Below are 16,810 nucleotides of genomic sequence, written 5' to 3'. Positions count from 1 at the left end.
AGTGTTTCCCCCTGCCTATGTAACAGTAAAGTGTCCTCCGTGAGTCTGACTCCTTTAAGAGTATGGGAATGGGGAGTTGCCCTTCAATGGGCATAAAGTTTCAGTTATTTAAGGTGCATAAATTCTAGGGATCCACTGTACAACATGTGATTACAGTTAACAATCTATACTGTCCACTTAAAACTGTGTTAAGAAGGTAAACCTCCTGTCATCTGTTCTTACCACAATTAAAATAAAAAAAGAGAATTTTAGGAACTCAGAGGATCACAGTGAGGAGTCCTCCTGTTTCTCTACCTCTCTGGGTGTATCTGCAGCAATGAAAAAATGCTAAGGCATTTTTTAAATCTTGTATATTTACCCTCTATCAATCATAGTTATTTTGTTTTGAAAGCAAGAATATAGTCTGGAAAATGTTTTTACCAAATAATCAAGAAAGAAGTCTTATCAAGTGATTAGGAAATAATAGAGCAGTAAAAATGAGTAGTTCTTTCGCTGCCTCTTCATTGTCACTGCCTGCCTCAAAGAGCACCTCTCCATTACTTGTTTGGATCATCTCACAGGAAAACAATCTTGTAGGAGTATGGAGACGGGGCACAACTCCATCCCTGATGGGAAAACAGGAAGGAGGGCACCACTCTTTCCTGTTCGAAGATGTGCTTGGAGGCTGGGGCTTGCAGCCAGCTATTAAACAGTTGAGGTCCTAGGAGCGTGTTCACTTCATCTTAAAGGCAGAAGTAGGAAAGCTTGCTCTCTGGAGGTGAACAGAGAGTCACTGTCGCCATCAGTGGGAGTAAGAGCAGGGTGAGGTGTGTAGGCAAGTTGGGACCGTAGCACAAACTATGGAAGCTCACCAGTAATCTAGAAGCAGAAATGTATTCATTATGATTCTGTCTCGTGTTTGTAAACAATTTTATATTTGACAAAGAGACTTCCCCTTACATTAAGTCTGTATATCCTTAAAATATCTTTAAAATGCCTTTATATAACAGGGAATATTATTAGGCTCATTCTATTTATTTAAAATTTATTAGGTACTATTTCATACATAAAAAACACATGCAACATATGTGTTACATGATGAAATATAAATACAGCAAATAACTGTGATCACACCACCAGACTTCAAAAGTAAAACGACCAGCATCCTTTCTTTTTATTTTTTGAGATTTTATTTATTTATTTAACACAGAAAGAGAGAGAAAGAGAGCACAAGCAGGGGGAGCGGCAGGCAGAGGGACAAGCAGGCTCCCTGCTAAGCAGGGAGCGCGACATGGGGCTCGACCCTAGGACCCTGCGATCATGACCTGAGTGAAGGCAGATGATTGACTGAGCCACCCAGGCACCCAAATGACCAGCATCCTAAATAAAACCTGTGGCTTCTCTCTACTGTCATTCCTCTGAGGATCGCCTAAAGACAGCTATTACCCTTAATTTTTCATTAATTTACCTTGTTTTTCAAAAACAGTTTCAGAACACATGAACACACATGCACATACACACATTTGCTTTGGTTTTCTTCTATCTGAGCTTTCTGAAAACTCTATCATACTTTATTAATCTTTTTCAACCTAACATTATATTTCTATGATTTAACCATGTTGTGAGTTGCTGAAGTTCATTCATTTTTCACAGCTGTATACTATACCATTGTGTATCTATTCTCCCATCAGTGTACGATGGGGCAGTTTCCAGTGTTTTGTTAATAAGAACATTGTGGCGGACATTCTGTCTTCTGGTACACTCGTGTACAAATTCTGTAGAGTATATTATGAGCAGAAACAATTTAACTTTGTAAGATAATGCCACATATTTTCACATTTTCTTTGTTTACTAATTCTTTTTGTCTATTTGGTTTATATAGCATTAAAAGTGGAAATAAAAATTTCCCACAATCTGTAAAATTCCCCATGTTATTTAGATATTATAAAATACATAAATAGTGTAAACTATCATAGCTATTTATTATTTTTGTTGTATTTTATTATCATAGTTTTACAGTATTTATATATTCCTGATAAATTCAAATTTTTATAATTTTATCGTGTTCCTGTTTTTACTTAATATATCTGTGGGCTTAACAATTCATTTGTCATTCCATTTATGTAACTCTTTTAAAATGACAAAATTAAAGAAATAGAACAGACTGATGGTTTACAGGAGTTAGAGATGGGGCTTAGGGTGTGGCTATATCAAAAGATACCATGAGGGATATTTGTGGTGAAGGAACAGTTCTGTATCTTGACTGTAGTGGTGGATACACAAATCTACACACGTGGCAAAACTGCAGAGAAATAAATACACACACGAAAATGAGTGCGCATAAAACCAGTACGATCTGAATAAGGTCAATGAGTTGTATTAATGTTAATTTCTCAGTTGTGACATTGAGCTGCAATTATAAAAAACGTTATCCCTGGAAGAAACAGAGTGAAGGTTACACAGGGGCCCTCTCTATTGTTCTTGCAATAGCATGTGAATTTACAACGTTTTTAAAATAAAAATGTTAAAATTTTTTTTTTAAATACAGGAATTTTTTTATTAGACTTTACCTGGTATTTGTTTTTTCCATTATTTTACTTTCATATTTTATATTTCTTATGTTTTAAATATGACTTTTGTAAATAGTGTTTAGTTACATTTTCATTTTTAATCTTATCTGAAAATCTGAATTTTAGCTGGAAGTTTCAGTCCATTTATTTTTATGAGAATTACTAACATCTTACTTTTTAATTTTATTTTCTTTCCCTTTCCTCTTCATCCACTATTCCCTTTTTGTTTCTTTTTTATTGACTGAAAATTTTAATTACATTTTTCTCCTGGTTTCATTTTTTTCCCTCAACTAATATGAGATTTATAAACTCTGTTTTTATTCTTTTTAGTGGGTATGAAAAATTTACCACGAATACATAACATCTTCAGACTTCAAGCCTAAGCTTAATCAATATTTTGGCCACCCTCTTGAACAAAACAAGAAAGCAGAAATTTGAACTCTACCACCCTCTCTACTTATATGCTATTGTTGGCCAGGACTGATTCGGGTTTATATTTAATTTTTTTTGGTAATTCCATAATGTAGACATTATCATTACTATAACTATGTATTTTCACAGAAGTTAATTAGTTTTTATGCTCTTGAGTTTTTCTGCTATAGTGATTTTCTCTCTTTTTTGAAATATTTCTTTTCTAAATTACTCTCCTGCAGAGAGAACTTGGGTTTCCTTTTACTTGGGTCTAGGTTGTCACCAAATTGATACTCTTTCCTTTACTAGCCCTAGGCTAACGCAGAATATCAGCTTGGCTTCCCTGTCTTGTGATAATATAGCCTACCTTTCCTATCTCACTTTGGCTATCTCAGTTCTCTTATGGGCGTCTGCCGCCATGAAGGGCTTGGCTACATTTGGCTTATAGACACTATCCAAATTCTCTTCCTCATCTTCTCCTGCTCCTCCTCTCCCTTCTTTTTTGAGCATTGGGGATTTCCCTGGAAGCTCAAGAGTACTTAAATTATCATTAATGGTAATTCATCAATGATCTGCTTGTAGAAAGATTATTCTTTAGAATATATAGTTTTACAGTTTTACTGCCGTAAAAAAAAAAAACAACAAAAACAGTAAGTCCTTTAACTAACCCATCTTACAGATAAAAAAAACTAAAAGAAAGATTATGCAATTTTTCTAAAGCAATACAGGTAAAAAGTGGCAAAAGTGTTATTATTATAATGTGATATCTAGCTCTAATTCCAATATTTCTTCCATCTGTTGCAATATTACAGTGGACTTTCATGGATGAACTCATTATTATCAGCTCCTTTGAACTCAAAGTGTAGCATAATATGAACTATCCAATTCATTATCATTTCTTTTATACTCATTTGTATGGGTCATTTATTTTTAATGCATATCAATTTTGTCTCCTTAGACTGTAAAATCCCTGAGGTTAGGCAATAGTATTGCCCTTAACCCTTTATCTTTTGAACATCTTAGTGAATTCTTTTTTTTTTTTTTAAGATTTTATTTATTTTATTTGACAGAGATAGAGACAGCCAGCGAGAGAGGGAACACAAGCAGGGGGAGTGGGAGAAAGAAGCAGGCTCATATCAGAGGAGCCCGATGTGGGGCTCGATCCCAGAACGCCGGGATCACGCCCTGAGCCGAAGGCAGACGCTTACCCGCTGTGCCAAGCACCAACACATGCTTAGTGATTGTTTATGACTCAATATGATCCATGTGAACCCCTCAGCTCCTACATTCTTTACCCTGTCTCTCCTCTCTTTCTGCTTGGGACAGTGTCTAAAGTATACAAAAATACAGTTCTTCTCCATATCAAAGGTCTTCTCAATTCTGCTTAAAAGGGAAATCATGTATTTTAATGACCCATGCATATAGTAATACGAGCAATGCTATACAGCTTAATATTTACCAGTATAAAATTAAATCTAAGGTGAACTATTTATCAAAGAAAGTAATGTACCATCATAATCCAGAAAGAAAACAGTTTTATTTTTAAAATTTTTTTCAATTAAGAAATATTAATGAGTGGTAATTCATTTTAAACAAAGTTTATATAAAATATTATAATACTTTACTTATTTAAATTTAAATAACATTTAAAAATAGTTCATAATTTTTATATGGCAACACTTTTGTCAATTTTAATTGAAAGCTAAAGACATTTAAATTTCATGTTTATATATTCTGATTATGATATTTAATTAGGAGGTCAATAAGTTAAAACCTTAATTCAGATTCTTAGAGAAGTAACAGAAAATGCTACATAGAACTGATCATGAATTTTAGCCAGGGACTGTTTTGAGGATCTGTTTATCTTCCAAATTTGTAATGCTTCATTAAACTTATACAGACATTTAATGAATCCAGAATTATATAGTACAAAAGGGGCTTTTGGTAACTAGTGGGCCACTATTAATCTGTCTAGTCCTCCTGAAAGAAAAGAACCCACAAATGTGAAAAGAGCAGGGTGTCCGCCGAAACTGATCGGTCTTTCTTAGAATATAAAATCAGAAGCAGGTCCCCTGAGCAGTGTCATGTCTATTCTCAGCTTAAAAAAAGTACTCAAAGGCTAATAATAAGGTGAAATGCAGAAAGAGGCAACTGCTAACATTCACTTGGCCAAAAGGCATTTTCAATTTTTACACAGAGACACTTTGAATGAAAGAAGATAGCACAGTACAGGAAAGAGTGTTTGTGAAAACTAACTCTGCTACCCCAATGTTTCTGAGTGGCAATTCTAAACTAGAGTTGATGACAATATAAAGAATTCACCATGTTATAAAGATTATCAGTAGATACATCTTGGAATTTCACAATTTGATCTTCTTATCCTTACTAGCCGAAGTGACTTTTTAATTCATAGATATCAGGTACAATCATCCACAGATCATTTCCCTAAGAATCTCTAAGACTCCCAGAAAATAAATGAAAACAGTCTAATGAAATGACAGTCCATAGGGATTATGATTCCTGACCCAAAAATAGGGATGGGCTAGGGAAACAAAAGGACTATTAAATTCATCTATAGGAAAATATTATTGGCTAGAAGAGGAATCCTTGTGAAACAACAACAAAAACCAGTAGCACCAACACGTAAGTGTGTAAGAGCCATTCGAACTAGTCTCCGAAGGTAAGAAACATGAAGTGCTGTAACATCTCTACCAGGCTGAGTCAAGGCCTTCCCAAGATTCCTTCCTTAAGCCCCATCTTCCACTCTTTCTGCGTCAGTGTAGTGAGCAAAACAAGTTAGAGATACAAGAAAAAGTGAGATTCTGAGTTAAACAATGGTTATCCTTCCTCTGCCTCATGAAACTGTAGCCAGAGCCCTAGGGTCATTGACTTTCATAACACTGGACTTGTGTTTTCCTAAATGTTCCTTGTGTTTTCCTACACGAGCAATTTCATTCTCCTCTGCTCACAGTGCTGTGGTTCAGTGTTTTGTATCGTGGGAAATGGCCCCATGCTTTCTTGGCTCACCCATCGTCATCCAACCACGAGCCTAACCTAGGTTCTCTTCAGCGACTTCAAGATGTATTAAAAAGGAACCAAATCTTAAAATACCCTTAGTGAATAAGGCTTTAATAATACGAATTTCAATTTGTTTCTGAATTTATCCCCAGTCCATGATTTCAGTAATTACTTTATCTAGACAGATTTTTTTTTAAATGTTGCAAGTCAAATTTTCATCATTTTAAGCACATAGAAATGTCAACATGAAGCAAAGAACCAACAAATACTAATTAATAGTTTATGTTGTGGGTTGAATTTTGTACCCCCAGAAAGATATGTTTAAGTCCTAATCCCTAGTACCTTGAATGTGATCTTATTTGTAAAAAGGGCTTTTGCCAATCTAATCAAGTTAAGATGTGGTCAAATTAGATTATGGTGATTTTTAATCTGATGACCAGTGTCCTTATAGGATGGGGGGTATTTGGGCACAAAGATACAGATAGAAGTCATATGAAAATGAAGAGAGACTAGAGACTAGAGTTATACAGCTACAAGTTAAGGAATGACAAGGATTGAAGGCCACCACCAGAAGTTAGGATGAAACAAGGGAAGATTCTGTCCAGAGTCTCAGAGAGAGCATGACCTTTTGAAATTAGACATCTAGCCTTCAGAACAATGAAAGAATACATTTCTGTTGTTTTAAGCTACCCCAAGTTATGATAGTCCTATGAAATTCATCACTTTATTATTAAATATGTGTCATGGTAGTGATTTTTGCACATAACTTTTGGTCACCATATCTGTATAGACATAAGTTTATAATCAGGTTCCAAACAGTGACTTCTATCAGTGAGAATAAAGTTAGGATGATTTAAACATTGTGCCAAAGGCAAATTATCTAGAAGAGTCAAACCAAAACCATGTGTGATTTATAAATATAAGATGTTAATTATTTTGTTTCCTGTAAGTGAAAACTATTATTTGACTGTTTATGTAGCCAAAATTGAATAGTAGAAAAAATATAAGAGGTACAAACAATCACAAGACTTGGTTTCTGCATTTGTGCTGAAGGAAAGCACAAAGTTTTTTCATATACTTATCTAAGCAGCCCATTGGGTACACAAAATGTTGCCATCAATCATTTCACTGGCTTTACTATCCATTTATTGATATTGAGCCTTGAACCTTGACTTTGGATTCAAGATGAGATCAGAATTTTATCCAGTACTCATCTAAGTTAAAGGGTAAATTCTAAATAGCTTACCATATAGCTTTTGTAGTAGTTTGAAAGAATGCAAAAGCTAGAAATAAAATGCTACTTGTTTGTTGTACCTAAATCTCTAAGCTGTACTATGGGTTTCCTTGTGGGACTGGGCATTCCCAGGGAAGCCTGATAACATAGTAGAGCCTACATCTGGTAGGACGCTAGGTAGGGGAGTACTTGCATTTGAGGTGCTGACAGAGAATGAGGCCATGCCATTAACATGATGGATCTAAATTATTTACTATCCTAGGGAAACTGGTAGTAAGAGACTGCATGCTCTCATGAATTCAATCAATAGTACCCATGACAAGAGTTATTCCTTTTAAAAAGTAATGGAATGGCAATGCAGAGGAGGTTAGAAGAACTTTAATGGAGAGTCAGGTCCCTCCTTTCTATAGCTTAATCCCCAAATGGTGGTATTTGAAAGACTTGGCTATCATGTAGGGACTTTTAGAAAAAAAGGGATGTTTGGGGGTTTCTTTGGAGGTGGAGGTGGTATTCCTCACGGGTTGTAAATAATCAATGATTGTGAAATATTCACTTTTTTTTCTACAAGAGGGAGTAGGTACGACTAGATCTGAGAAGGGTACACCTAATGTTGTCTAACACTTAGCATGCAGTAGCAGGAAAATAGGCACTGATGAAAAGATACCTAAGAAGTATCTTTGAAGAGTCCACTGAGGTTTGACTAGTGAAAAGGTGTGGCGAAAGGAAACACCACACTCTACTCCTGAACATGCCCCAAACACCATTCAATGCCCCTGTCACATTTCTTTAATAAAGATGTGATCACTGAAGTGAAGTTTGTATACTAGACATTCTGCTCCTGCTACCCACTTCGGAGCAGTTTGATCTGTACTCCTCTGTAGATTTCCCTCCACAAGATGATGTGCTTTGTTACACTAAGTTCTTTGGAACATCTTAACATTGAAGAGAGATAAAGTCAGAAGAGGAGAACGATAGCTACTTGGAACTGGAATCAAAGTTGGAAAGATTCAGGACTATTTAGGGTGAAGGATTCACTACTCTGGTAGGGGAGGAAAATGAACTGAAGATATAAATAGAAAATTAAAGATGGATTCTGTATCTCCCTTCACAGTGTTTGGGAAATTACTTTTGGTTGAAGGCTTTTGACCACATTACCCTTCTGATCCTAGACCATGAGCATCTTGGTTTTCTGCTTGTCATACTTAGGGAGACATGTTATGGATTTTAGACCTAAGGATCAATAGCCAACACACACACACACACACACACACACCTGAATAAACAGAATAAATCCACCATCCTGGTGTGGAGTCAACGTGAATGCCATCATCACTGCATAATGCTGGACCTGTAAGCATAAAATAGGCGAAATATCAGCTGGAATTCCATGATTGTCCTTGAAACGCCACTAATGTACCAAAGGGGCTCTGTGGCAATTATCAATTTATTGTGTCACAGCTCCAAATTCACCCTTATTACCTTCTCTGTTAAAACAGACTGGCCTATTTCAACACTTTGAGCATTTCTACTTTACAATGGATATGATGTTAAGAACTGGCAGCAGAGGGTGGTGGTGGAACATGGCAGGTGGAATAGAGAAGCTCATTTGAATGCACTGCCTTTTGCTTTTCCTTGTATCTGCTGTGTGGTCCATCAGGTATGTGTGTGTGTGTGTGTGTGTGTGTGTGTGTGTGTGTGTGTGTGTGAAGGGACATCCAGGGCTGCCCTGTCTTAGCCATGTGCCCAGAGAGGCAGACCCTTGGAGATCTCACAGACCTGACAAGGTTGGGACTATGACACTGCTATTGCCCTCTCAACGTGAACAATGCCTGCCTCGGGACTCATGACCAGACTGGTGCTCCAGCTTCCCCTGTGTGTCCACCCACCAGCTTCTGCTCATTTGTGCCACAGAGGATTGTTTTCTGAGCAACTTCTTCATCTGCAGGCTTCACTTTCACCTTCTCCAAAGAGTCTGATACCAGATTTGGGGAGTATATTAGTTTCTTAGAGCTACTATCACAAAATACCACAATCTGGTTGGCTTAAAACAACAGAAACTTCTTATCTCACAATTCTGGAGGCTAGATGTTTGAAATCAAGGTGTTGGCAATTCCATGTTCCCCCTGAAATTTGTAGGGGAATCCTTCTTTGCCTCTTTCTAATTCCTGGTGGTTTGCCAGTAATGTTTGACATACTTCGGCTTACAGTGGCTTCACTCCAATCTATGCCTTCACTGTCACATGGCATTCCTGTGTGTCTCTGTTTCCACACGGTCATCTTCTTATAAGGACACCGGCTACGTTGTTAGAGGCCCATCCCACTCCAATATGACTTCATCTTAACTTAGCTAATTACATCTGCAACAACTCTATTCCAAATGATGTCACACACTCTGAGGTCCTGGGGATTAGGACTTCAACATGTAGGTGGACACAATTTGACCCGTAATAAGAAGGAAAGCCTTCTTCCAAGTGTCCTTCCTTAGATACTCCCCCTTAGCCTTAGGGAGTTACTTTTTGGAGTTGTTACATTTTCATACTCATTCTTCAATCATAGTTTAATAAATCTTAATATTAAACTTCCCTGTTTAAATTGATTTACGGTTTCTGAATCTTAATTGGACCCAGACTAAGAGAGACTGTGGAGAGCATACTAAAATTGAAATAATTTTTGGAGACTTCAATTTTGAACTGGCTGTTCTTCTTGGAGGATGAGATTTATGTTTCATCAATAAGGAATTTTTCAAAAATCCCTAGTGAAGTTACTAAATTTTTAAATTAAGACTCAATATAAGCCCATTTCTTAATAAGCTGGAATCTTTAATTAAGGGTCAGAGAGATAACACACTAGAAACACTTAACTGTAACTATGGGACTAGAAAATAAGCAGGGCTTAGAACACAAGATAGAAAACATTTTCTAAGAGTAATTGTTAAATCTATCTCAAGGTATTTTTTCAGATTGGCAAAAATTGTGCGTTGGAACACAGAAAAAAAATAAACAGACATAGAGTGGAGAGTTGCTGTTATCTGAGTTGCTAGAAAGGTTCATCCTAAAAGTTGTAAGTGAAATTTTTGTGCAGAACTGCCTCATCGGTCTCTATCATGTGCACGTCAGAGGAGACAGGTCCTGGATTTACATACCAGACCCCTCACCTTGGATCTGTGAAACCTGCTCTAGGCTTTCCTTCATGCCTTCCAGTCTTCATGATTCTATAGCAACTTAAAAGGGGTTACCCTTTATGTGAGTGTGGAAGCTGATGGGACAGTGCAGGCAGCCTACTGCCTCTGTTTGCAGGGTTGAGTCTGAAGTTGCTTTAGAATCATGAAGAGTGGAAGTCATGAAGGAAAGCTGAATGTAGATGAGAGCAATGACAAAATGGAACTTACAGGGACAAATTAAAAACAACAAGGGCTACTAAAACTGGCTCTGTCTTTCAAGAGCTCTAACCCCGATCCTGTGGGTGACTGTCAGGAATAGCTACCCACTTCTCCACAGCTGCACGTATATGCCTGGGACCCAGAGAAGATAAGGTTAGAGCTCTGGCCAGCACTGGGGGAACTGTGGGCTGGGATGCTGCCACACCCCAAAATGTGAGCCACCACATCAGTGAGATGCCATAGGTCTCATGCTCTGCATCATCATTCAGAGAGTTAAAAAAATGTGGCTGTTGCTTCACTTTCACTTTCCAAATCTCATACAAATTTTATTTTGGGTCCAAGGCTAACTGGTTTCTACACAGAAGAGGAAATTCTGGGAATTTTAGTTCAGCAGATCAAGCACAAAGCCACTACCTGCCTAACATGCAAACAGAGGCAGAAAGAGCCAGAAGGAAAGAAGGAGGAAAGCAAAAATACCTGGAAGCAAAAAAGAGCTTTGGTAAAGTGAGGAGTGGTCTTACTACTAGGTTGGAGATGTGGGAGGGACTAATTATGGATGTACTTGTAGGTCATGATGTGGAGTTTGGATTTATTCTAAATTCAATAGGAAATCACGGATTTATGTAGAGATTGCAAGGAGGGTATCAAAATTGGAAACAGGGATGTTCTGCAGTAATCCATATGAGGAATGATGGTGGAGAGAAATTCATGGATTTTTATCACTTTAATTCAGGGGTAGGATCTATAGGACATTTTCTCTGAAGCTGCATTCCTCTAAAGAAGAGGACAGGATGGCTCATAGGATTTTTGTTTCTAGTGACTGGATAAATGGCAAAGACACTGATGAAGATGGAAAACACTACAAGATTAGATTTTGCGGTGAAGGAAGAAGGAATCAAATGTGACATTTACACTTGCTCATCTTGCTAATTTTGAGATGTCTTTGGGACATTTGGGTATGGAAAGGTTAAATAACTTGTTCAAAGTCAAGAATATTTCTAATAATGGCATTAGTATATGACATTAACTGAAGCTTAATAGGTACTCTGAAACACTTTGGGTCTTTGTTCATTTTTGCTTATCCTACATATTCAGTAAGTCAAAATTTATCCTATTAATTAAGTAAATATTTCACTGGGTACTTTGTATGTTCTCAAAATGAAGCTGGATACAATTGACCCTTTACTTCACAGAGCTCCTAGTCCAGTAGTAGCAGAAAAAGAGATATGCTGTTTAGAGTCAACATTGAAAGTGTTACATTAGCTCTGCAAGTTCTGTTTGATTGACTTCTCTTTGTGTTACATGGCTTTCCTCCTTTGTCCTTCCACCCATTTCCCCTATCTAAAGCCTTGTCACTCTTCAATCTAGACCTCAGGTAGACAAACAAAAGCCCAGTGGTTTTTCAACTGTTTTTGCAGATAAAGTTTTATTGGAACACAGCTATGCCTATTCATTTCTTTATGGCTTATGACTGCTTTCATATTACAAAGGCAGAGCTGAGTACCTGTAACCCAGACTACGGCCTATAAGTCTGAAATACTTGTTATCTGGCTCTTAGAGGGTATTTGCAGATCCCTAATTAAGACTGAAATATTGTAATATCTTTTTATGTTTCCTCTCTCTCCTCCATCCAATCCTCTCTCTCCTCAATCCAATCTTTCTTAAACATCACAGCTAGATTAATATCTCAAAGGTTGCTATAATCCTTTCTTTAATGAGACATGGCACACTTAAATGTGAAAAAATATTCTAAAAATGCCTTTGAATATATAACACCCAGATTCAATTTCTCCACAGCTCTCTACTACCTTAAGAATTAAGTATAAAACCCAATCTGGCATTTGAAAGCCTCCATTATATGATAAAAGCCTAATTGGTTAGGCTTATCTCCAATTACACCTCAGTAGAGGTGCTTCAGCCAAACTGGCCTCTTTCCTTTGTCTGTGACTTCTCCTCTCTGTGTCTTTACTCCTAAGCCATTCCCTGTACCAGAAAGCCTTTCTTTTTGCCACTCTCTTTGCAGTTTCAATGATATCCATTTGCATTTATGAGGATAATTTAGCTCTTAAAACAGACAAACTCTCCAATTCTAGTGACAACACAATAAAAAAAAATTTCTAATTCAATGCAGGTGTTCTTGGTCAGTGGTGTGGGGTGGGGTGTGGTGACAGTAGTCGTCTACTTCACAAAGTCACTCAAGACTGCCCATCTTCAAGTCATCCAAGGTCAACCTGGGCATCATTGTCCAGCCAGCAGAAAAGGAAGAGATGGTAGAGAAGGGACACCGCTTCCTAATCCCAAATGAGTCACATACATTGTCTTTGCTTGCAGTTCCTTGGTGAGAACTATTTATATGGCCCCTCCTAATTTCAAGGGAATTTGAGAAATACAGTCCCTAGTTAAGCATCTACGCCTCAGTAACGAGTCTATATGATTGGCTAGGAGCATGAATCCTTGATGGGCAGTTAGCAGTCTCTGCCAAACCATCTTTCATGGCATATCTCCATACTACCTTCCCATTCAGATAAGCACGGTTTCCCATTCATAATTTGTAGCATTTAAAAAAATCTGTTATTGGGGGGGTGCCTGGGTGGTTCAGTCAGTTAAGTGTTTGGGCTCCCTGCTCAACGGGAGGGTCTGCTCCTCCCTATCCCTCTGCGCCTTCCCCTTTCTCTTTCAAATAAATAAATAAATAAATAAATAAAATCTTTAAAAAATGATTTTAGAAGTCTATTTAGGTTGTTATATGGTCTATCAGGTATTTATTATATGCCTTTGTGTTGCTTTTTTAAAATTTGATTTCTCATTTTACTACTCTGATAATATCCTTTACATTACTCACAATACTCTTAGTATCCACTGTGGTGATGAGTGGAAAACTCTTGTATTGGATTTCATTTTGAATATGTTGTTCAGGAAATTATTTTTAGAAGCAAAGGACCCAGAATTTTTCCTATCCCTGTAATACCAAGATTGATATCTGGATGATGTGGGAGGAAATGGACTCTGTGAATGTTTCCTGAGAGACAATATCCCTGAGGTGAGGGTAAGATTCATAGATGGTCCCTACTACAAATACATGATAATCTTAGAATACATGTGGCTCTACAATTCTAGAAACTAACTCTTCTGGGTTGAGTTACACTCCCTCTCCCACTTAGGGCAAAAAGAGAGATATGTTGAAGTCCTAAGCACCAGTACTTCAGAATGTGAAGTATTCTTATTTGGAAAAAAGGTCTTTATAGAAATAATCAAATTATAATGAAGTCATTAGAGTAGATTTTATTCCAATATGACTGGTGTCATTATAAAAAGCCAAAAGTCAGAAACAAAGATAAACTTGCACAAAAGAAAGATGAGGTGAAGACACAGAAGAAGAATGTCATGTGAAGATAAAGCAGAGATTGAAGTAATGTGGCCACAAGCCAAAAGACATGTGGACCTCTCAGAAGCTGGAAGAGGCAAGGAAGGGTCTTTCCCGTAGAGTTCAGAGGGAGCATGGAGCTACTGACACCTTAGTTTTGGATTTCATGCCTCTGGAAATGTAAGACAATAAATTCTTCTGCTTTTTGCATGTCTGGATTTTCTCTTTCTTTTTTATTCTCATTGCCACTTCCTCAGAGAAGTCCTTTCTTGCCAACGAACCTAAAGCACCCCTATTGCCCACTGTTACCCCATCATAATACAGTTGAGTGTGTCTATTGCCTGTGTCCCACCTTCAAATAAAATCTACCTTAGGGCAGGTTATTAGCCTCACTCATATATTGCCTTAGTCCCTCTGGACATAGCATAGTGACTTATAAGGCCGCAATAAACAACTGATGAATGAATAAATGATTGTTCCTTTTGCTTTACAAAAAATAGGAAAGTTAGATAAATCATCAAATATTTTCAAACTGCTTACCATATTTTGGATTTAAAACACATAGATTCTGAAGCCAAACTTACTTGGCTCAAATGCCAGCCTTGTCATTTCATAGCTCTGAATTAGGGCAAAGTGAGTAACCTCCTTGTTATTCAACTGTCACCATCTGCAAGATGGAGCTAATATCTATACCTATGACACTGGAGCATTACCCTGATTGAATAAACTGTACATAAAGTATTTAGAGGCACACCCAGAACAAGGTAAGTGCTATATAAATATTTATTATTATTTTATTATTATTATTATTACTAAAGACATACAAGGTATAGTATTATTTGCCATAGTTGATTAAAAAAAAAAGAGATTAAGGCTATTTTCTCTGCCCACAAGGAACTTTACTATATAGCTAGGGAGACTGTAGAAGTTATTTAAATAAAATTCAATTGACCAATTTGAAGTAGATGAGATAATACAAATATAAGATAAAATATTGGGGATAATAATTATGATGAAAATGAATAAAATTAACACGATTATACATCATACAGTTATACCAAATGAGTGGTACTGCTTAGGACTGATTTCACCATTCCTTGTCATCTGCATTACAAAGTTGTGTTCCAAGAAGCATTATTTACATGGGACTTCATTAGAGTTTACAAATTAATTCCTCCTGAAGTATTTCTAAAAAAGTTCTTTAATGATACGAAGAGACCCAGTGAATAGCAGAAGTCTATGGCAGAATACAGGATGTCTCGGGACCTTCAGCAGGCACCCAAAATTTAGCATCAAAATGCTGCTTATACTCTTAAGTGTTCTTTCTCTTGGGGGAATTCTTGAACCAAACATTCAGCTCAGCTTTGCCATTAAAATCTCTTCATATTCAAAGCTTGTCTTTAGGATTTAGACATCTTATTAGAACACACCATTTCCAACAGCTACCGATTGGGAATACCCAGACTCTCAAGCACAATGGATGGAAAAGAGAGTGGTTTCTGAACCCATCTGGCCATCTGTGCTAAGCAGTTCCAAGCAAACACTATGGAAAAATTGAATTTGCTTGCAAATTTATAAATTTGGTCCTAAATTCTCTGTGTTTGTTTAGTGTTCCTCCACTGAGCAGCAGAGATGCTAAGTGGTAATGACAAACTCAGATATGCACATTTAGTTGATTATGTTGGATTCCAAACACCTGAGCCAAGAGTTGGTCGCTATTCAATAATCCCAGTTATCCTCCAGCTGCCATGTGACTTGTTTCATACGTAGGATAGTCAAAGATCATATATCTCACCCGATTTCTCCCCACACAGGCTCTATCTCTGCTTTTCAGGTCTTTCTATAATTGCTTCAATCAATGGTATAACACATTAAATGGATATTTAAGGAAAATCAATTCAGAACACTATAATTAGCTAGCACTATAAGCCTGGAGATTTTGATGCAAAACACTCAACTCCAGGAAGGGGTTTATCTATAATAAAATGTGTATAAAATCACCTGTGACATTTACCAGTACTGACTTGGTTGATGCTTAAATCTTGGTTTTTAGTTCATTTTTTTGAGATACTACATGACCTTTACCTTATTTTTTCAAACAATGATGATGAAGTTTTATTTGACCAAAATGAAATGTTATCTTTGAATATGTAGTTTAAATATTTTCAGCATTATCTCAGAAGCATTAAAACCCAATTTTGCACCCCTTTGATAAAATTATTTTAATGTTCTTCATGTATAAAAAAGGGATGCTAAAACATTTAACTATGTTTTTAATTTCAACTTCCCCTCCCCTCCCTTCCCTCCTTTTCCTTTGACTCTCTCTGACTCTCTTCCTTTTCCTGTGTCTGCCTGATGGAATAGCAAGTTGTTACCAGGTTGATTCTAGGCAGTGACTCCAGAAATGAAATCAGAGTCATTGCTCTAAAAGTCAAGGGCCAAAATAGAAACCTCTTCACTATCTTCGGGTGTGTGCAAAATGAAGTAAATAGTTTGAAATTGCATAATATTGTCACTATCACTAGTTCACAAGCTTTTGTGTCTATCAGAATTACCTGAGGAGTGAGTGTGCTGGTTAAAACACAAATTTCTAGGCCCCCACCACAGAGCTCTGATTTAATACACCTGAACTGAGACTTTTTTTCTTTAAACATCCACATGAGTCTTCAGTGATCACTTAAGTGTTAAGTGATCCAGAAATGACATTTTCAGAAACAACCATCTCTAAACTAAAGGCTCTTTCATCTTGCTCAAACATTTCTTTATATCTTTCTTCCTGATTAATTTCTCAAGATCTTGCTTTATTTTTCCCAAGGCCCAAGTCTCACCTCTCCATTATTAATGATTGGATGGAT

General features: G+C 36.9%; 1 protein-coding gene across 2 annotated transcripts in view; it reads right to left on the bottom strand.

Moving 5' to 3' along the window:
- KCTD8 (potassium channel tetramerization domain containing 8) overlaps nucleotides 1-16,810 on the bottom strand; it is a 229,227-nt gene that overhangs the window by 29,640 nt on the left and 182,777 nt on the right. The window contains exon 2 of one of the 2 annotated variants that reach the window (XM_034671869.1): nucleotides 8,486-8,560. The exons of the other annotated variant lie outside the window; for it this stretch is intronic. Coding sequence (XP_034527760.1) covers nucleotides 8,486-8,560 — 75 coding nt within the window. The remainder of the gene's footprint in view (nucleotides 1-8,485; nucleotides 8,561-16,810) is intronic. 2 annotated transcript variants of the gene reach the window in all.

This window comes from Ailuropoda melanoleuca, chromosome 11 (assembly GCF_002007445.2).
Source record: "Ailuropoda melanoleuca isolate Jingjing chromosome 11, ASM200744v2, whole genome shotgun sequence".
In the NCBI taxonomy this organism is placed as follows: Eukaryota; Metazoa; Chordata; class Mammalia; order Carnivora; family Ursidae; genus Ailuropoda; species Ailuropoda melanoleuca.
The sequence above is the reverse complement of the archived record's forward strand: the minus strand, read 5'-3'. Positions and strand labels throughout refer to the sequence as shown.